This window comes from Dermacentor silvarum, chromosome 6 (assembly GCF_013339745.2).
Source record: "Dermacentor silvarum isolate Dsil-2018 chromosome 6, BIME_Dsil_1.4, whole genome shotgun sequence".
In the NCBI taxonomy this organism is placed as follows: domain Eukaryota; kingdom Metazoa; phylum Arthropoda; class Arachnida; order Ixodida; family Ixodidae; genus Dermacentor; species Dermacentor silvarum.
In genome coordinates, this window is record NC_051159.1 from 147,608,057 (window position 1) to 147,630,688 (window position 22,632).

The following is a 22,632-nucleotide window of genomic DNA, read 5'->3' on the forward strand; positions in this document are numbered from 1 at the left end:
GCGAGCAGCACGTGTATACATGATATCCTCGGTCAAAAAAGACGTTGTCACAAAACGCCACCAATTAAAAATATCTACAAAAGCCGGACAAAAGATACACAGCTATATTCAACTGTGTAGTTGCACTTAAATTTGAAATCAGTTTTACGAGCAGCCTTCTTGTTCGGAGTGCGCTCTTATTTCTTGTACAGAGAGAAAGAGAGAAACACTGTAAAGGTAAAGAGATCAACCAGGAAAAATTAAATCCGGTTTACCTACCATGCACGGGGAAAACGGTAAAAGGGATTTAAAGAGATATGGAGGGTGAAATATAAGTAGGGCAGCGAAAATTGGCGCAGGAAATTCTAAAGTGGCCCAGGCGCTAACACACATCTTCCTGGCATAGACCGCAGAAAGCAAAGCACCTCGTAAGGCTCTAGCTGCTTTTAGCGCATACGTCCGTTGTACTGGCCAGCTGGCCAGTGTCTCTAGCGTAGTCAGCCGTGAAACCAAGGCCGAAGGCTGGATCAGAACTGACAGCTTGCACCCCGGCCACAAAACTGACAGCTTATAAGATGCTTGTGCGCCCACTATTAGAGTACGCGTGCGAAGTGTGGGACTAGTATCACAAAGAATCGGTGTCAAAGTTGAAGTGCAAACACGCCCACTGTGGTTCCTTTTCTCACAGTATAGGTGGCAAGAATCAGTAACACCACTCTATGAGAAAGCGAACTTGCCTCTACTTGGTGTTCGGAGGAAAGAAAGAAAAACGGCTCCGCCTTTTCTATTCAATCATTAATGAACGAGTCCTAGTCAGACATCATCTGTAATTAAATGAGACAAAAATCCCCAATAGTGCGTAATAAACACAACAGACACGTTAAGGAAAACTGTTTATCCAAATATTGTTACAAATATTATTTTTTTTTATTTCGACAGCACTGGATTGGAATTGTCTTCCAACACCTATTGTAAAAGCAAGCGCTCGCGAACAGTTTTCTGCTCTTTCTGGATATTTGCAACCTTAGGATGTGTGATTAGATTGCTTAATCGTCTGTTTTTTTTTTTTCCTTTTTTTTTCTATTTACTGTGTAATGTACGTTTAATTATTATTGCTTTCCCACTGATGTCTTGGTCCTGGTTTGGACCGACAGTACGTATAAATAAATAAATCAACAAACTAACAAAGTCGAGACCGAAATCGAACTCGATCACGGAAGCGAAGCCAAAGGCAACGTATAGTGAGATGACGTCGAAGAAAGGACTACATTGTCGTGATCTTAAATCGGTGCTTTATTTTCGCACGAGATGCGCTCGTACAGCTCCCCGTTCTCGGTAATATTTCACTGCTTAAACATACAGATGAAAGCACCACTAAGTGTACATTGCACGGAGAATGAGCGCTGCATGACGACTTTGAGGCTATGGCGTGTGAGGTGATTTTAGCAGAAGCATGGCGGCCAAGCTAGGGCAGTTTCCTTACGCCCAAAATTATCTCCTTCGCAGTAAGGAGGCCGAAACCATTCTTGAATTCCAAGGGAACCTGAAAACAAATAACATAAGATCACTAAAGGCGGCGTTTAGGAATAATCAACAAAGCGGTAGCTCGTCTGAAAATGACAACTTATGCCAACAACTTCTTTGATTGTCGAGAAACGCTTCAGTTTGTAAAGACCATGCTTCTTAGTCGTGCATGTTTTTTTTTGTTTTTTTCTGAAGAAGGAAAGCGTGTGTGTGTAGAGGGGTGGGGGAGAGAGTTTCCAGTCCTAAATCAATTATTCCCGGAGATACCTATGCGAATGACTTCCCAATTTGGATGTCATTCTTGTACGTGACTCCTGATTCTATGCTCCTGGCAGCGCGCCTACTGAGCTTAATCATCGGCGTGTTTATTTATGGTTGCATAAGGGGCACATAAACAAAAGGGAGGTTAGCTAACAAAATCGGCTATGTAAACGATTCCAAACCCAAATGCCCGCGCTGTCTGCTAATGGTGACTAGCTTTCAATACCCAACTCAATATTTATTTAAAATACCTGAATTCGCGATCCATACAGTCGCTTGAGGCACCGCAGTCCAAACCAAAGAGCTTCTTAGGATGTCCACATCCCCCCCCAAAAAAAAAAAATCCGCCCCACGAAAAGCAAATCACTGCAAAGAATACTCATACTCACACTGGTTTTCTCGGTCCGAACCACCTGGATATTGCGAATGGTGTGAATCACAGAAAGCTTCACAGCTTGGAGGGCAAAGCGATATGCTAAGCAGTTGCGCGGTCCACCGCCGAATGGGAGGTACGTGTACGGTTGAACTGAAGCGACATTCTCGTCGTTGAACCTGAAATACATTTATCACGCTTGTGAAGCCATCCCTTGAGATTGTAAGCCACCTAACTTCAATGCCACCCCTGACAGAATTCAGCCGTGAATAAATATTGCCACTACGTATGATAAGCGCCGTAGAGAGCGAAATAAGTTATAAGGCAAATACAGGTAGGCTAACCAGGCTGAGCTCAGTTGGCTACTCCGCACTGGGTAAATGGGACTAAGAGACGAGAAAAAGGAGAGAAAGAAAATGTTCACAGCACGCACCCACGCACAAACTGAAGCGTTCATCATTCAGCCATTCACAAGCGGTCATATAGAATGGTGAATAATTGCAACGGCGCTTTTGTGGCTTTGTACATCGCAGACGCACGAGGACATGTATATGGGCCCAGGAACTTGCCTTCGCTAAAATATACGGCGTCTAATTTTCTTAAAGGGATCCGAAGAAGAGGTCCTTGAACTTCGTAATGATGGCCAATCGCACAACAGATGTTTTAGTTTCTTCTGTGCCACACGCGCAACAATTGCTACTGTCAAATCACACAGAGATTTCATCTACTCTCTGTTGCTGCCATTTTCCTTGTCCTTGTGCTTGTTCCCGAGCAATGGCGTTTACCCCCTATTGTGGATTGGCCGATAAACAGGCAGTTTTATCATATCTTCTTGGTGAACCTCATCTTAACAAAATTATAACATAGAATATTAAAATAAGGCTGCGCATGGTTGCTAGGAAGGTAAATGAAAGATTACCGACATGGAGAAGAAGTCCTAATCTAATTAAAGAATTAGACAATAGCAACAGAAAGATAAACAGAGACGTTTTAGGGAATTAACCATGGTACTGGTTTTGTGTCACAGATTAAGTTGTAACCTGCAATACAAGTGACCCTGTGGGCCCAGTGAAGATGCCCAAAAGGTTAGAATGACGGGCGAACTGACAGGAAGCTAAGCTGGAGAAATTGCATTTCTAAACAACTTTGTCTTGAAAGTGACGGAGAGAATAGGAAAAAACAAGAAGGCTTCTCAAGTTTTCATACGATGCTTCCTCCTTCTTCTGCATGTCCCATCAACTTGTAATATGCTCAAACGATGTGCCACTTCGATCGCCCGTGGGTGTCCGAAAGCGGTGACGAGAAGCGCTGCCTATAGGGCATCATGCAAAACGGATTATTTTAGGACCTTATTCACTAAGCCCCGAATTCTCAATTCCCGGAAGGGAGAGCATACGATTAAGTATTTTAAATTATACCGTGGACTCTGGTGTTTTACGTGCCAAAACCATTATATCTGATTATGAGGCACGCCGGAGTGTGGAACTCCAAATTAATTTTGACCATCGGGGGTTCTTTAATGTTCACCTAAATACAAGTGCATGCGGGTGTTTCTGCATTACGTCCATAGCAAAATGCGGCCGCCGCGGCCGGGATCTAACCCACATCCTCAGCAACTCAACGCCACAGCCAACGGTTTTATGCCGCAGTTGAACGCTCTCTTTCAATAAGCATCGAAATCAAAAACCATTGAAGTGAGCCTACCTAATTGTCTTATTTGTGCGAACTCGCGGAAGGGAGCCAATGGGGCTCGCTTATTTTAATGTTCTTTGATTTCGACAGTCATTGAAAGCAATCATGTGACTGCGGTATTACATGACAGCTAAAGTGCACAGAACATCGCTATACGACACGGCATGCTTCAAAGCGCTTAGTAGAAATTTGGTTTGATATTGAAACCAGCAACTCGAGTAGAATCAACATTATGTTCTTTGCGCGCTTACAGGGAATTAGTTAGGATATCTTATAATGTACCTTTCCGGCTTGAACGTCCATGGGTCAGGAAAGTATTGCGGGTCGTGGTGCATGGCGTAAACAGGAATTGTGATTAAATCACCCTGCTTCAGTTTCACTCCTATGTCTCCCAGTGTGTAGTCACAGCAAGGCACTCGCTCAAGTCTGAAAAATAAATTAAACAGTAATATTCATGATATGCCCATTTTTAGTACGATTTAGGGCCTGGGCTGTCTAATGTGATGTCATATCGTCGTGGTCACGCGCAAAAACAAGATCTGCCACAAACTCCCGTCTCGTTCACTTGGTATATACCAAAATTAGCATGGAAGGGTACAAATGTATGACTAACATGACTGACAGGTCATGACGTCAATAACATCACATGCTCGTCAGTTACGTTATGATTAACGATAATAAAATCACGTGTAGCGCATACCCGCATTGAATATGCGGGTATGAGCTTGGGATATGCGGGAATTAGCAGAAACTCGTGAACATCACTTCCAAAACGCCAGTCTAGTACCAGCGCAGCGCAGGCGAGGGTGCCACCATCCCACAAGCGCTCAATTCATCCTCACTTGTGCAAGAATAGCACAAGAATAACATAAGGGAAACACCCGCGCATCAGTGCTTCACACTTACACAGATTTCACGTTAGCGCTGGATTAGCGCAGGATTTGAACCACACAAGCGCAGAATTTGAATCCAGCGCCTAACGTAGCTCCAATCCTGCTCAAATCCGGCCCTTGTGTAGTTCAAACCAACGGTGAGTTAACAAAAGGGAAACACCGGCGCATCACTGCTTCGCACTTCCCCAGGTTTCACGTTAGTGGAGCTGCATTAGCGCTGGATTCAAACTACACCAGCGCTGGATTTGAGCAGGATTGGAACTACATTAAGCGCAGGATGTGAGCACGGTTTGAACTACACAAGCGCAGGATTTTTTTTTAATTGCGAAATGGTTCTGCATTTTGCCTTGCTTTACCTGTGCCGATGGAAACAGCTTGTCGTGGTTTGCCGGCGTACATTTTCATTCTATATTGTTTCAATAAGAAACCGACTAACCACTGCGCGCCGATGTCACGTCACAGTCATTTCCTTGCACCGACGCTCTTGCTCTTTCCCAAGACTCTGAGCTGGATAACAATCTCTGACAGTCCTTCTAACAATCTAACAGTCCTTTTCTCTTTCTCGTGTGACGTCGTCCGAAGGCGCTGTTCGCGCGCTGATGTGGTACAGGCTTGTACTATTGTAGTTCTGCGGATATACCATACCCTACTGATGCAGGTACGCTTTTTGTGGAAATACTTTTTTTTTATTATTTTCGAGAAAAACACGACCTCGCGATTACGATGCTCCATTGATGCCCGCGTTATGGCCAATTTATATTTGTTACACTACTGCAAACTCATTACTTGGAAATAATCTCTCCGACCTACTGCCTAAAGAAACTGGTAAATTGGTTGTTAACTGCAGAAGTCTACATTTACGCATTTTCATCCTTCATAAAAAAAAATTCCATTCATCTCTAGCACAGTTGTTGCCTTTCACTTCGAACGTCTCTCTGCAGCGGGCTCAGCCACTTCGCAAGTTCTCGCATTCAAATCCAGGGTTTCGGCTTGATCGCTCATAGGTATAGCGGACCATTTAGCACGGTCAATTTGTTTACAAGCAGACATATAGTCAAGACATCCTTATTATGTAAGCATCACAGCAATACATGCCTGTTGCACAGTCAAAAATACATGAATATGATTTCATGGCCGCTGAACCAAAGCCAGGGAAACAAAGGATTTATAATAATGTTTGTGTAAAGACAGATCTCAAAGTTCGAACGATGACACGTTTCTGTATGCTCACTTTTTGCAAGAAAACTACTACGATTATTTCTCTGTTAAGCCGAACAGCTCACGTATGTTTGGTAACTTACCTTACAATTGTTATAGTTATCTTGAAATTACTGTGTTCTCCTAAGAATATTTTCAACGTTCTTTGGTGTGTGTCTTAAAAGGAGCCGGCTGCACTATTTATACAGAGACGGATTTACCTTATCGAAACCATTTAGTATTTGGGCGGCGTTACCAATTCGGATGGTATGATTGTTTCTCAAATAAGCGTTTTTCAAATTGGAACACTTGCAAAGAACTAAATAAACACCGACGTCCTAAATTGTCTTTTTTATTTGCTCCCGAGCAACTTGATACGTCAAAAAATGTATGGCAAGGTTACCACAAATGGCAATAAAGGAGACAGCCCTATGAACTCTCAACATTGGTCTCCAGCAAAATTATTGCAGGCGAACTGAGAACCTAATGAACAGAAAGAAAATTGCTGCAAGTATATTTTTTCTTCTCTCGTAATCATATCCTTTTCGACGTTTTTAAAGCAACGTCCCTTTTTCGTAATGGAATGGAAAGTAACGTAACCTCGAAATTGCCGGGTACATCCTAAGAGACTCTGTGATGACGCAGTGCAGATACTTTAGCTTCGTAATAGCTTCCAGGTCGGGATGATCACCCTGGGAACAAAAATACATGTAAAGTGCGTTCAAAATTATTCAGGTTTTGAGTTCAGTCCAAACACGACTTTCTAGCAATTGTGCCTCTGAGGTAGGCACAAGTAAATGCTCAAGCGACTTAGAAAGTAAAGAAAGGCAGTATGCGAATGAAACCAGGTGCCAGTTAGTGCGAATTCTGAATTGTACAGTAAAAAAAAAGGCATGCATTAGAAGTGGCAAAATTTCACCCGGTGACACCTTCATGTTACACCACAGCTTATACTTTTTTTTTGCCTCATTAACCGTTATTAGGCCAAAAACAATACATTTAGACAGCGTTCAGCGCTCCTCACAACTTATTATACAGAATATGTTTGTTTGTTCGTTTGTTTGTTTGTGTGTGTGTGTGTGTGTTTGTTTGTTTGTTTGTTTGTTTGTTTGTTTGTTTGTTTGTTTGTTTGTTTGTTTGTTTGTTTGTTTGTTTGTTTGTTTGTTTGTTTGTTTGAGATTATACAAGTTTTTAAGATCCCCTGCGGAAGACAGCACAGTTCTAGTGCTTGAATTGAACTACTCGAGCACGGGATCATTTCTTGCAAGAGAAATGAAAAGACATAATCGACTAAGGAAATTTGACTAATTAAGTTTTTGACTAATTAGTTTCCAGAACATATCAATATTTACGAACTGGAGCCAAGGAGTTCGTAAGGTGGATAAATTCTCTGGATGATACCAGTTTCGAGATATTAATTTACAAAGTTGGCAACGAAATACATTGGCGCTTCAATCTTTGTTTTAGCTTCAGTGCGTAAAACTATGTTTTGTTTAAAAAATAGTAAGTTGAACAACCGCGAAATATTTACCGCAACGTTGACAGCACAAATCTCTAAATAGGTGCCATCCTGAGAATTTGTTCCAAGTGGACAGGCCTTGCTAATTGACAGGCTACAATTCTTAAAGTAAATAATTAAAACTTAATCAGTATTTCTTTATTTCGTCAATTATGCATTTCGAGTTATTCTGCAAGTAGTGTCCGCCTCTTCGAGAAATCCCGTTATATGGGATCAGCATTGTTCTACCTACGACATGCAATTTTTAAAAATTGTGCATATTCTAAAAACACATCTGGTATGATATTTAAAGGCAGAGTGAACTACGGACACATTGTACCGTACATGAGTTGCAAAACACTCGTCGACTTCCTTCCTCAATTGTGTTTGTACGTCTGGATGAATAGCTAGCAAATACAACGTGTAGGCGATCACTCTTGCAGTAGTTTCTTGGCCAGCAATGAAGAAAAGCAAACACTGGGCCATGGCTTGGTCTTCATTAAGCTCTGCAAGACAAGCCACAAATAATAATTATCACATTAGTCTCTTCTAGACTACTTGTTAAATCGACAAACACTTTCTGCAGAGTTTGTACCCTGAATTATGACTCATAATCAAAGCAGATCAACAAGTGATGAACATTAGTGTGGAGCTCTCCACAGTAACACCAGTGTTTCCTTGAGACGCTGAATCTCTTCAGTACGTCAATAGTGCACTTTAAGACTGTGGAAAGAGAAATTACTCTGTCCAATACGACCATTGAAAGTGTCAGCAGCCAGACTTAGCACAAGTGTCCATATGCTTGCAAGAAAAAAACCTTACTTTCAAAAGAGTATAATGATGGGTCTGGCTTCAAATCATAGCCAAGGTTGAACAGCCGCTGGTCCCTCTCAAAGGGAGTATCCGGGGCTTTTTCACGTTCTTCTTGGGGGCTCAGAAACAAACGAAGAAAGTTCTCATCTTGCTAAGAAAGGAAGAAAGGAAATCACATGTAAGAAACAGGCGCAGCTACTAGGCTCCAAGGTTTTCAACGCAGTCTTACTGGTTCCTTCTTCTGCGTGCTTTTCATGATATTCTGGCCTATGCTCCTGAAGTATTTTAATACGCTTGGGCTGAGCGGTCGAAGGCCAGTTGCTCTTGCTATGAACGGAAACAGAACTGAAATATAGAAAGGAACACATTAAGCAGCAAGGATTTGACCTTTACTTATCTGAAAGTTTAACGCCACTTAGCAAGTGCTGTAGGGACTGAAGAACGCTGCGATAAGCCCGGTAGCACAGTGCATCTGGTAACACGAGGCCATTGGTAGCAAAAGGGCGTCTGGTAACACAAGGGACCACTAATGGCGAGGACGGGTTTCAACCGCGGCGCGACATGCTGAGCGTCATATCCATTTCACGCCACAGTGCTATCTCGCCCACGAGGCTCACCATTCACACTCCAACTCTGTATCACGGAGAAGCTGCAAGAGAAAGCCAAGCACTTCTCTCCGAACACTTCTCTTCTGCATATCCAGTGTCCTCTAGGGAACAGAATGTCACTTGCACTTGTCTGTGGGACTATTTCACGGTTCAGTTCACCTATTAACGTTTTACGTTCTATATCAATTCAACGACGTACTAACAAATAATGTTCGGTGTCACCAAAAGCTTGACAGCGGATTGAGCCAAGCAATTTCCGACACCTTTTTGCAAGGCTAAGCCCGTCGGCTACAAGCAATACTCGTACTCCCCTTACCTACAAGTTTAACACCTGTGCTGAAATGAAATGAATGAATCCTGTCCATGAAATGTACGCTTTATGAACAACCACTTCCGACGCGACATACGCTCGGCTTTCGTGTGAGATAGGGCCTGGGCAGACGCGTGCACGTTTTCAGCCTGTACGCTAAGCATGATCCCAAAGATATAATGCGACAGTTTGCATCCTACATGCTTTACTGCACGATGACCGTTGTTGCTCAGGCTTATTTCACAAGAACACGTCCAACACGCGAAAAATAATTTGCAACTGACAATGGAAGCTCAGGAATCAGGTGATCAGTGAAGTGCGGGCCATCGGGCTCACAAGGACGTTCTTGCACTAGGCAGCCTAGTGTGACGTGAAGAGTTAAACGTCGTGGTTCACTAAATTACTGCCGAGGTGCCGCCAGTGACCAAGATATCCCACAAACGAACAGCTTCGTAAATCCGCCTGCTGAATGACATAAGATTTCATTTTGTGCGAACTAAATTATGTATTCTTGTGCGAACGACCTCAGATGTAACGAACAAGCTTTACAATCAAGCAAACAGAAGCAACAAGCAGAAGCATCAAGTCCCATGACAAAATGATAAGCAACCACGAGGCCAGACTCACAATACACGAAGACACGCAGCGTAAGACGCCCTGAAGGAGCCTGCCTTGACTGCACGACGAAGTCGCTCTTCCTGTCAGATTGAGAGTCTATCCGTTTGGCGAATACGCATCTTGCAATCACGTCCAGAGCGTAGTTCCCAAAGAACCTGCAATGGAAGCAGCAGAATTAAATGGCAGCGGGACAGAACACAAGTCAACTCCATAGAGGGGTCAAATGCGTAAGCAGATCCAGTGCCCCTTCTTAAGGTGTTATGCTATAGGGACTCAAGCAACGTATAACGAAAAAACAAGTGAAAGAAATGCTTCCCAAATAACCATGATTTCTGAAAGTGCAGCGGCAGCTCTATTCATTTAGTGTGGCAGTTATGTTTGTATAAAATTGATCCAATATGAAATGTCTTCGCAATTAAATGTCACTAGAGCAAAAAAAAAACAGAGAGCAAGCTCATTTTGGGAGAAAGTAAGCGCCTACAAGCAATACATATGTATTATTCAAGGAAGCAATAAGATGTCGCAAATAATTATGCACCAGCGTTGTTATCACGCGACCAAATCATAGTATTTATTTTTATGTCATCGGTGTTTTCTTGCTAAAAACTGTAGACGGGCCTCGAAAACAAGAGAGGTTTTCAAGTCAACAAAATCCTCAACTTTATGATATCGATGTCCTCTTCATCCGACGCCGCTTTCTTCAGATGATCTGTCGTTACTAACGCGCAGTCTTCGATCAAAGAATTCATCTGCATAGGAAAACAGTTTTTTAAAAGTTGAGTCGACAATCTGCGAAGTAATAGGGCTGCAGGCTCCTCACTTTCCAGCATTGCACTTACACTATGTTCAAGTTGACTGTGCGTAGCGGCATGTCAAAAAAACAACATATTATGTCTCTTGATCCATGGTGTTTGTTTATCCCTAGTCGGGGTTTTACATGGTAGCAGGGCTACTACATTACTTCGACACGTAGTTGTCACGGGATATTAGAAAAGAGTCTTTGTAACTTCAACAATGCATAAAACGTGCATAAAACATAAAAATACGATCAATTCGCCCAACTGCCCATTCTGTTAAAACGAGAGTAGCGTACAATCCCAATTTTTAATTCCCAGAAAAAAGCGGCGCTCTTGACAAATATTGCTTCCTCCCTAAACGTAAAGAGAAATGTAATGTCCAAAGTTCACATAATAAGATTGCCAGTGGGGCAGTTGGTGCAAATTCATTGCTACGAACTGCACGAGTTGTAGACTTTGCGGGAATGCATACAGTCTTTGCATTTAATTCAAAGCATGATTGATAGATTGACTGTATGAGTGTGTCCGTTAATTGCACTGCTTTTATACGACCCATGCTGCCTATTCTAGTTCGTTCTGACAGCCATCCGCTCTTTGAACGCAATTTATGTGTTCTCCTTACATCAAATGGTTTAGTTCAAATACGTTGCAACTGTATTGCACAGAATTAAGAATACGGCCATGTACGGCTTCAAAAGACCTAGAGACTTACCATTAGAAACGTACAAGGTAGCTGCAACTCACTTATCTAAGCGAATTTTCAACTTCTTTCCAAAAACCTGCAGACGACAATTTAACAAATGTGTGACCTTTTGCAAGTTTTCAGTGGAGAATGCCCGCGCCACCGGCATGCGAATATTCCTCCACCGTTCAAAGGGTGCCATGCTCATCATGTTGTCCAACACGGGGTCGTTGAAGTTTAGGGTCTGCAAAAAGTGAAATTCTAGTTAGGAAGCAGGCACTAAACTTGAACTAAGTGACTAAAGTGCCCCAACGTAATGAAGTTCTAAGAAAGGGAGAGAGCAGACCATGGAATAAAGTATTCCATGAAATGTCGCAAATGCCTAGCTGTGCGAAAGAGCTCCTCGTTGGCTCACTGGATAACAACGATTTCTGGTCGAGTGATCCTGCGCGATTATTCACATGGTGCTGCCGGCTAAGCACTACTAGGGTTTTCGGCAGACTAGTGCTTCCTCGTTTAAGGGTCACGATGAGGGTTACACGGGACATGCTTTTCCGATAAGTTCCCACAGCCCTTCCGGAAAACCACGGAAAGTTTTCAGGACGTATACGTAACCGTTCAAAGAGATTCATGTTCCAGAGGTGCAAGATCAGCAACCAAGTGGAGGGTGCGTGTCCCTGCAGCATGAATCCGTATTTGATACATTGTCCGCTTTCAAGGTTGGCTCAGTGAACTCTAAAAAATTTGGCAACGAACTGAAAACATTTGTCTCAACGTCTTATGGCACTACAACCACAACCGCGCTTACAGTAGGGTAAACAGCGGTGCCAAAAGCGGCGCCATCCATAACAAGGGAGACGTTAAACAATTGAAGAATTATAGACCCATTAGCTTGCTTTCAGTATTGTATAAAATATTCACCAAGATAATTTGCAATAGAATCAAGGCAACTCTTGACTTCAGTCAACCAAGAGAACAGGCTGGCTTCTTGAAAGCATATTCTACGATGGATCATATCCATGTCATCAATCAGGTAATCGAGAAATCATAAACCTCTCTGTATGGCTCTCATTAATTATGAAAAGGCACTTGATTCAGTAGAGATGCCAGCAGTTATAGAGGAATTGCGTAATGAAGGAGTACAGGAGGCATACGTGAATATCTTGGGAAATATCTACAAAGATTCCGCAGCTACATTGGTTTTCCACAAGAAAAATAGAAAGTTGCCTATCAAGAAAGGGGTCAGGCAAGGAGACACAACCTCTCCAATGCTATTCACTGCATGCTTAGAAGAAGTAAATTCAAGCTCTTAGAGTGGGAAGGCTTAGGAGTGAGGATCAACGGCGAATATCTCAGCAACCTTTGGTTTGCAGATGGCAGTGTCCTAATTCAGCAACAATGGGGATGAATTACAACAAATGATTGAGGATCTTAATCGAGAAAGTGTAAGAGTGGGGTTGAAGATTAATATGCAGAAAACAAAGATAATGTTCAATAGCCTGGCAAGGGAACAAGAATTCAGGATCGCCAGTCAGCCTCAACAGTCTGTAAAGGAGTACGTTTATCTGGGTCAATTACACATAGAGGACCCTGATCATGAGAAGGAAATTTACAGAAGAATAAAATTGGGTTAGAGTGCATACGGCAGGCATCGCCAAATCCTGACTGGGAGCTTACCACTGTCGTTGAAAAGAAAAGTGTCAAAGCATTGCATTCTGCCGGTGCTAACATATGGGGCAGAAACTTGGAAGTTAACGAAGAAGCTCGAGAACAAGTTAAGGACCGCACAAAGTGCGATGGAACGAAAAATGTTAGGCCTAACGTTAAGAGACAGGAAGGGAGCGGTGTGGATCAGAGAGCAAACTGGGATAGCCGATATTCTAATTGATATTAAGAGAAAAAATAGAGCTGGGCAGGCCGTGTAATGCGTACGCTGAATAACCGATGGGTCATTATAGTTACAGAATGGATACCAAGAGAAGGGAAGCGCAGTCGAGGACGACAGAAAACTAGGTGGGTTATGAAGTTAGGAAATTTGCAGGCGCTAGTCGGAATCAGCTAGCGCAAGACAGGGGTAATTGGAGCTCGCAGGGAGAGGCCTTCGCCCTGCAGTGGACATAATTATAATCTGTTGATGATGATGCTGATGATGATGATGAAACACAATTATGATGATGAATTAAGTTGCACCGCGGTGCAACTTAATTCAGCACGAATAATGGGTCTAATTAAGGGCTTTGCTTCTTCCAATGTGTGAGCGTAGTCAATACAGTTCATTGGCTACAAAAAGCATGAAAAAAAAATAAGTTGTCAGCAGATTGATGGGATGTGGCAACCTGACCACTCTTATACGCACCCTTCGGTTGGGAAGTGATGGAAAATCTTCGACTAGAACTTGCTTGACCAATTCTGCTTCTCCGACAAACAAGACCGCCTTTCCCATTTCGAAGGTGCTGCGGGTAGCAGAGGTGTGTCAGTAAACGTAGAAATACGATAGAAAACTGCCATCCATTTTGTTATAAAACAATCACCCTCGGTTAATGTCTACATGACTGGGTTCAAGTTTTGCTGCGCCTATAGGCACTCGGGAGCAGTTTCTGTATCCCCGTGTAAATGAGCACATACTGCAACAAAGCAAGATGTAATCGAAAAAAAAATTATTGGCAAGGTGGCCACATTTCGAAGTAAACTCACCCGAAAACCTTTCCATATCGTTTGTATCTTTCAGAATCAAGCTGGCACGTGGGCTGAAAATTTGAGCAAGCACACTTGTTTACACTTGCAAGCGCATTCTCATGCATGACAAATTGTTATCATATAAAATTTGAAGCTTCTGCCAATGAATGAATGAAAAACTTTATTTCACGAGCTTTTCAGCGCATGCTTCTGCCAACTGACTCATTTATAGCAACCGTTTGACCGCCGTGGCATTTAATCGAACACTAATTGCTGCATTATAGGATCAGAGCTCAAGAACTACCAAATGTGCCCAGTTTTCCGGACGAAGTTTTTCACCTGATTTACTGGAATTACCTTCGCTCCCGCTTGATATAAGCACCAAGCAAACTAACTTAAATGTTTTGCATTATTAAAAAAATAATTGCTTCATGCAGTACGGAAATATATTGCTCTAAACATATGCCATTCATTTATACAGGAGAAAAAAATTACAGATGCGACTGGAGATGCACTCTCGACAAAGCGCGCAGTGACCGTCACCCCTGTCCATAACATGTGGGCGAGGCCATTGCAGTCTGCTCCTATACTATATTACATACGAATGCATCGAGCACTTGTACAGCACGGCCAATTAACGCCTCATCGACTTTGCATACCATCAGCATGAGCTGTAGTACAGCTATGCGCACCTCTTACATGTAGTGCAAGGCCACTACTGCTCAGAAGTACATTTCTACGCGCTAAATTTCAAGTGTCATATGCTTACCGTGATAAATAATTTCCAAGTGGCGCCAAATGGAAAGGAAAATGGTTCCGACACTACATTCTGGTTTTTCCAGTAGTTTCTATTCCATGACACGTACCTGTAAAGTTCGAATACGAAATCAGGGCAACTAACGGTTATAGTCACCTGTCACCTTCATTACACAAGACAGTGGTCGGGCAAGGAACGTCGCTGGAGCTAACGTTTAGACAAGAGACTTGCCTTCGTCAGGCCTTGTCTCCATATCCCTGACGAAGTCCGCTTGCCGAAACGTTGGCACTAGCGACATGCCTTGTTCTACCCCTGTTGACCGACCACTTCGAACCTACATCTCTTTGTGAACTTCTGTGTTGTTTAGATTTCGTAATTCAAGCCACTAAAGATCGACAAAGTGGTGATCAACTTCGCTTCACGTGTTCAGCAAAGCTGCAGGTATGCTTCCAAGCATGAATTTCCATGACATGCAAACATGATATCATTTGCATTACAGAGGAAAACAGCGTGTTGGTAACAAACATTTAAAAAATAGTATAGTAGATTTACACTTCTTGCTGTCTCTCTCTCTCTCTCTCTCTCTCTCTCTCTCTCTCTCTCTAGAGATAAATAAGAATATTCCGATCAGGCTCGATCACTGTCGCACGTGCGCCGCGTGACTGGGGTATATATACAACGACATTAATTTCAGAATTTGATGGTTTCATCATGTCGCGCGTATCGCGGTGCTATATCATTGGCTCGCTTCTATACGCTATGAATAAAAATGCTCTAGCACTCAACCTGAAATCTCAAATACTCTGTAATTCTTGAGTTGATGTTTGCAGAACCATGCACACGTAGTATTTATTCATCCCCCCACAGAAATGGGCTGAAAGAGGCAGGAATAAAGATTGAACCAGAGTTCACGAGAATATAGCTTGAACTTATACGTACACAGCACTAGATTTCCACATGTAGCACCCTCTGTCAGGAGATTCAGGAGACGCACACATCCGCCAGCATTCGAAAACGATGAACTTAAAGGTGCGTGATCTGTGGCAGCCCATGAGCACAGTATGGCCGGCCGAACGCTTTCGGACAAAGGTTTACTGCCTAAATAACATTCCTCTTGAAACAGACAACCATTACAAATATCTGGGTGTCCATATAACCACAAACCTGTCATGGTCAATTCACACCGAGTACGTTATTAACAACGCTAGCCGCATGTTAGGGAATTTGCGCTGTAAATTTTCTAGAGCTCCATGTGATCTAAAATACTTATTGCATCAAACTATAATACGGCCTAAATTAGAATATTCTGCATCCGTGTGGTATCCCAGACATGATAATCTAATTATATACTTCATCAGAACTTTTCCAAAATAGCACTGTTCGTTTTATCTTTTCTAATTACCACAGAACCGCGAGCATCGCATCAATGAAATCTAATCTTGGCCTTCCTTTCCTGTCTTTTCGCGCAAAGATTGTGCGTTTAGCACTTTTTCACAGGCTTAATCATCATACTACTTCATACTCATCATAATCTCATCATACTCATCATAATCATCATACTACATGTACAGTTCTTTACAAGACCACATTATGTATCTCATCGTACTGATCACTTTCATGAAGTTAGGACTCATCTATGTCACACAAGGCATTTTATAGCGCAGCTCTAAGGCGCCCGTTCATGCGGCGAGCGTCTGCATTGTCCCTCGTAACCGAGCGAAAGAACACAGCGAAAGATGAAAGTGAACGCTGAGTGCAGCGCGAGATGAAAGACGGCGATAGCGAAGAGAGCTCGAGGAGGAAAGCGGAGGAGAAGAGTACGGCGAAAGCGTGAGAAGAAAAGGGTAGTGCCGCGTAAGACGGGCTTTGCGACGGCGATGGCTACGATGACGGCGTCAGAGTAGCGCGCGTCGTCTGTATGGAAACAAAGCGCTGCACGAGCGGAGGTCTGCCTGCGGCAGATGCTGTAATTCGCGCCCGCGCGTCACCCACACGCTGCCTTTCGTGATCTCCCGATTAGCGAGGATTCGCGCCACACTTCGCTCCGTTTGCAACGTGCCGCACGAGACAGATTGTCCGCGCCAGCCAATAGATGGCGAGATGAAAACCCGTTCAGAGCGGTGCTCAAATTTCGCATTAGGGAGCATCGTAATGGTCGGTGATTTTTTTTCTCAGTCTTCTAAGTGCTATGCACTTTAGGGGCCCGGGCTGTCGGCGGCGTCCGTCGCGTGTGATCTGTCGCCATCACGCTCACAAACAAGTGCTCAAAACAGGGTCAAAACAAGTGCACAATTGATGAAAACCGAATTAAAATAAACTAACGTGATTCAGAATAATTTAAAAGACAGGAATAATCAAGCATTAAGCGCATTAATTAGCAGTAACGCGTTAAAATCGGTTCCGAAACGCCAGACTGGTACCAGCGCAGCGCAAGAGAGGGCGCCACTAGCCCACAAGTGCTCGATCTTCCCCAGATTACACGTTAGTGGAGCCGCATTAGCGCTGGATTTGAACTACGCAAACGCACGATTTGAGCAGAATTGGAGCTACATTAAGCGCTCGATTTGAGCAGGATTTGAGCTGGATTGGAACTGCATTTCAGCTACATTCCGCAACTGCACGGAGTTACCACAAATCGCCCGACCGCACGAAGCCAACGGTTGCGCGCTCCAACCGTTCCGTGCGAGTTTCGCGCAATGCGCCGTTTTGCTTCTCTCTCGTCTGTCTGCTGGGGACTTCGAGCCTAATTTGTCAAAGAGATCGAGGACGCTTCTTCGTCTGATACGGCTGTCGTTCTCTGCCTGCGCACTTGAGCGAACGCGGGCATTTCTTTTTTGCCTCGCACGTCTATGGATTGGAACCACTTCCCTGCTAATCTTGCGGCTATTAGTGATAACGCTCTCTTTCGTGAAACTTGAACCAACATTGCATAACTAGAAACGTTCTGCATTTTTTTTTCTGTTTATTTGTCATGACACATCTAATAGTGTATAGTAAGAGACTTCTGTATTTAACATTGTTGTTTTTTTGTTCTTTTGTCACTGCATTTGTTGTTTACTGTGTACCATAGATTGTACCACTCCCCTCTATATTGCCTCCAGCCCTGAAGGTATGACAAATAAACAAATAAAATAAACCAAACGAATTGACGTCTTTTAATGGTGTGCCGTCCTTACACAGATAATGTCTAAGTCATTTAAAAAAAATAGCTGGTCTGGCCAATTAGCAAAAACACCTACATGTATGTTACAAGTCTTCCTCTCCATTTTTACGCAAAAGAGAACAGTTATGAAAAACATGCAAACTCGAGCCCGTGAATAAAGCGTTTATGCAGAAAATACAAACGCTGCTAACACTGACAGCAGCCTTAATCTTTCCTTAATTAGGTTATGCCGGGCGCATCCGGAGCCCGACTACATTAGTAGAGCTTCAACTGTTCTTAACACTTAGGCAAACAAAGATGTGTACTCACAGGTAAATTGGAAAACAAACTGTCCCCACGAGGACTACCCATTCCGGCAGTCCGAAGAACAACTCCATACGGCAGCCGCTGATATACTCGAGCTTCAACACTGGACGAGTAGGCGGGTTGACAAAAATTCTCCCAGCACTGAGCGCCTCTTCCTCTCCGTCGAAAGGCACCAACGTCTCCTATTTCTTTATCGCTCCTTTACGTCTCCATTCTGCACCGTCCACGTCGCGAATGAGTTGTACGGGCAACTTCTTCTCTGGAATGAACGGCGCGGGCTGTCATCTCCGACGAACGAAAATAGACGGAAGAGAAAGAGAAACCGCGACGACACTTAGCTGGCCTCGCCCTCGTTTCATGGCCGCGAGGCAGCTCGTTTGCGTCGTTTTGATGTTGTTATATACGCCGGAGCGACAGCACATTAACCGGCACATATCAAACGTTGCGCATCGAGTATTGAAGCTGTTTTGGACACTGGGACAATCTTGTTGCACCGGAATAACGCTAAGGCAGCATTAGTGCATTTATATCATCATCATCATCATCATCATCATCATCAGCCTATATTTATGTCCACTGCAGGACGAAGGCATCTCCCTCCTATCTCCAATTACCCCTGTCTCGCGCTGATTCGAACCTGCGTCTACGTTGCGATTCCAACGTGCATTTATGTGTGTGGACTTAAATTTAGTGTCAGTTCGTAACGCGATAGCGTTTAGGGCCCCGTGTCGTAGAAAATCCGGCGTCGGCGTCGGCATTGCCGCCCGCGGCCGAGAAAGCCATCCCAAATCACGCAGGCCCTTCAAACATATTTCACCACTAAAGTTGCTCACACTTTCTCTTGCATTAATTGCAAAGTTATTCCTCGGAGTTTTGAGAGTGACAGCCCACAAACAATTGTCATGAAACTAAACATCGACAGCGCACGCCTTTTATGCTAAATCTTCGCAGGCTGAAATATTAAAGGTGCAAACAATAAAGGAAGGCCGGCCTACGAAAGAGGTCGTGTTTCTACCAGAAAGCGCGCCTTCGTGCACAGCGTTCACCGCCAGCGTTTCCCGGTAAACATTACGGGAGCCTACATACAAGCGCCTGCATGCAGGCTCCCTAGGTTACATAAGCTGCAGTTGCCAGGAAGTGTGAGAAACAGTCAAGGATCTTTCAGTGCTATCGCGTTCCACTCTTGAAGGCGAAGCTTATGCGTCCTTCAAATTTTGTGAGCTGCCTTTAGTGTATTTTTGTTATTTGACTTTTGAGTTTGATCATTTTTGACCTATTTATGTGGGTTAACGCTGAATTTTTAGCGTGTTTTATGCGATTTTTACTGTTCCTGCTGTATTCTATTGTAGGTACTTCCATAAGAAAATGAGTAGCAGCACTACTTCAGGGCACCAACATCTCCTAAATATCTCATAATAAAGAAACGCAATTTTCTGATACTTAAATACTGTAGTGCACTAAACTAACGGAGTAATCACGCCCTGCGATATTTGTCTAAATAGGAAAGGAAGAAGGTAAAGCGCTGCAATGCGATGCGAAAGGCGTGCAGAGAGAGACACAAAAGCTACATTATTTCAAAGCAAGACAACAGGCGACTGAAATACGCGTTCGGAACTGCACAAAGTGGACATTGTGCAGACACCCTGAATCGATATATTCAACGCATTGTGGCCACCTGGTAACCGGCTACTGCCGCTCCATGACGGCCAAGGACATATAGTACCGGTTGTGCAGAGCTCGGCTGCCCTTCCATTAACCGCAATCGGGCAAAAAAAAAAAAAAAACACAAAAAAAAAAGCCGGGGGGGGGGGGGGAGGAGACGGGGGTTTTGCGGGCAGCAAAGAAGCTTAAAGTAAATAATGAAAGCGCAGACAGAGAAGAGGGAGAGAGGGTAGAGGAAGGACAAACGCCCGTTACACACTCGCCCTTGAGCGGCTCATTGCCCGTCCGCGAACACGTCGCGCATGTGAGCGTGCTTGTTGACGAGCGGCCATTATAGGCTCACGTCGCTCTCTGGCGTGTAAGTGACCACCACAATTTTTGTTTCTTTTTTGTCAAACATCCCCTTCTTTCGAACGGAAAGTACAAAGTCGCACACGGTAGCATCGCTGTGTTGTTAGGTGGATAATAAGCTGCGCTTATACGAAACCGATAAGGTCGGGTCGAGTTGTCTTGTCGGGCCGAAAACCGGTCGTTGAGGTCATGTACACATTAGCGGGTCGACCCGAGCTAGCATCGAGGGTAGTTCTGTCAAATCGCCTGCAAAGGGTAGGTTGACAAGATGCACGTAAACGCAGTCATGTCGGGCTGGGTCAAGTCGAACCTCTGACTCGAATCGTTCGCGTTGATTTCTAAAGAAGCCACAAAACCGCTGCCTAACAGGTCCCCAAAGCTTCATATCTTCTGAGGATAATACCGCACGACATGAAACATTTATGTGTGGGCAAACAAAGAACGCGTAATAGTGGTAATAAAAAAGGTGCATGCAGCACATACGATTCCATGTTTTCGGAAGAAAGATAATAAAACATTTATTAGTGAAAAATTAATAGTCGCTTTGTAGTCGGACCTCCTAGTCCGGAAGACCATTGACTTTTGCCGCCGTCCGGGCTCGGTTGACCAGGGCTTGTTGCTGTTCTGGGTCCGAGCTGGACAGGGTCGCCTCCCACTCGACTATCGTCGGATTATGCTTGGCCGATATTTTCGGATTATGTTGGCACGCCCAGACCATGTAGTATAACGTGGCCGTCTGGAGACAGAGTTTACATTGCGGAAGCGCCACCTCGTCCTCCCGACCCCATCACCCAGAAAAAGAAAAAAAAACATAACAAGAGAAGCGGGGAGAAATGTGTGCCTACTTTATTCTCGGAAATCAAGTTTAGCCACGCATGACCAATATTGCAGGATAATCTAGCAGAGGATAAAAGGAAGATGCAGAGAAATACGCTCAGGGATTTGTAATCCTACAGCGTTACAGCGTCCTAGCAATGCAAATCAGGTGTAGGACTATTACGCATTCGTGTGAGCTAAGTAGAAGAAATGCATTTCTGCTCATTAAGTTGACTGCGGTAAAATGTAAGCATTATGAGAATCACTGGTTTCTCGGGTCACGACTACGTCATTTAGTGCGATGTGGACACTGAGGGCGACATATGTAACTTGCTGATTATGAATGCTTTAGGAGGAGGAGGAGGAGGAGGAGAGAAAGAGAGGGCAGGGATGTTAACCAGAAATGCGTCTGGTTGGCTACCCTACTCTGGGGGACGGGAAAGAGGGAATAGAAAGATGAGATAGAGAGAGGGGGGGGGGGGAGGAAGGACACGGTGAGTTCGCGCACGTACGCGGAGGGCCTGAGCAATTCAAAGGCGTTCACATAGGCCAGTCGTCCTCAAGTAAGACAACAGTGCCTTCACAGCTTTGTGGGCTGACGAGCGATGGGGACGGTGTTCAAGGAGCACCTGCACAGACAACGGTCGATCGTCAAGTCGTCGCAATGCGTTCGATAAAGTTTGTCTTTCCGACTGAAATCGAACGCAGTGACACAATACATGTTCTATGTTCTCTTCGCTGCCGCAGTCGTCGCACGTGGCACTTTCGGTCATTCCAATCAAAGCACAGTACGCCTTCGTGAAAGCCACTCCCAACCACAGCCGGTATAGAAGCGATGCCTCACGTCGGTGAATCCCGGGTGGAGGTCGGAGTTGGAGCGAAGGGTTCAATTCGTGTAGCCTCGTGCGTCTTATGTTTGGGGTGTTCCACTCTGATAGAAAGAGCTTGCGTGCCAGGTGACGAAGCTGCCTTCCAGCGTCTGTCCTGGAAAGAGGAATGGGAACGCTGTGTTGTTCTTGATGTGACTCTCGGGCAGCTTTGTCAGCGAGATCGTTTCCACTGATCCCGCAATGGCCAGGTAGCCATTGGAAAATAATTTCGTGGCCTTTCTGTTTGACGTCGTGGTGAAGTTTGACAATTTCATACGTTAGTTGTTCGTGAGCTCCACGTCGGAGAACTGCCTGCATACTTTGTAAAGCCGGTCTCGAGTCGGAAAACACGGCCCATGTGCCAGGACTCTCTGCGTCTATAAATTGAAGTGCACTGCGCAGAGCCGTGAGCTCTGCAGCCGTGGACGTCGTGACATGTGAGGTCTTGAATCGCATTGTTAATCCTCTCGTCGGTATAAACACAGCACCGCCAGAACTGGTCGATGTAGTTGATCCGTCCGTATAGACGTGCACGTGACTGCTGTATCTCTCGTACAACAGAAGTAAGCTCAATTGCTTTAGTGCAGACGGTGATAAATCTGACTTTTTCTGAAGTCCTGGAATTCTAAGTCGGACTTCAGGGCGGCACAAACACCATGGAGGAGACACCAGACTGGCCGTAGGTGCGTACCCCGACGTAGTCGAGGCACGATATGCACTGACAGTTGTGCTATATGACGTGCGGGGTCTTTCCACGGTGAGTGCGGCGAGGTGGTGGCAAGGAGTC

The 22,632-nt window shown here is 44.3% G+C and overlaps 1 protein-coding gene across 1 annotated transcript; it reads right to left on the reverse strand.

Moving 5' to 3' along the window:
• Positions 1–1,060: 1,060 nt before the first annotated feature.
• LOC119456180 (cytochrome P450 3A24-like) lies at positions 1,061–18,540 on the reverse strand. The gene is made up of 14 exons (XM_037717804.2): positions 18,151–18,540; positions 14,691–14,787; positions 13,940–13,992; positions 13,602–13,698; positions 11,373–11,489; positions 10,427–10,515; positions 9,776–9,921; positions 8,460–8,575; positions 8,240–8,381; positions 7,763–7,923; positions 6,520–6,611; positions 4,112–4,255; positions 2,154–2,316; positions 1,061–1,522 (listed from the first exon to the last, which is right to left on the reverse strand). Exons 1-14 carry the CDS (start codon positions 18,216–18,218, stop codon positions 1,445–1,447), a joined length of 1,563 nt encoding a protein of 520 aa, XP_037573732.1. The 5' UTR covers positions 18,219–18,540; the 3' UTR covers positions 1,061–1,444.
• Between the last annotated feature and the right edge of the window lie 4,092 nt (positions 18,541–22,632).

Bases quoted from the DNA above. Each gene is read 5' to 3' on its own strand.
- LOC119456180 (XM_037717804.2), bottom strand. From the start codon at position 18,218: ATGGAGTTGTTCTTCGGACTGCCGGAATGGGTAGTCCTCGTGGGGACA. The intron at 13,699-13,939 runs GTGAGTTTACTT...TGCTACCCGCAG, and splicing joins CGATATGGAAAGGTTTTCGG to CACCTTCGAAATGGGAAAGG. The intron at 1,523-2,153 runs GTGAGTATGAGT...ATTTGTTTTCAG, and splicing joins TTCGGACCGAGAAAACCAGT to GTTCCCTTGGAATTCAAGAA.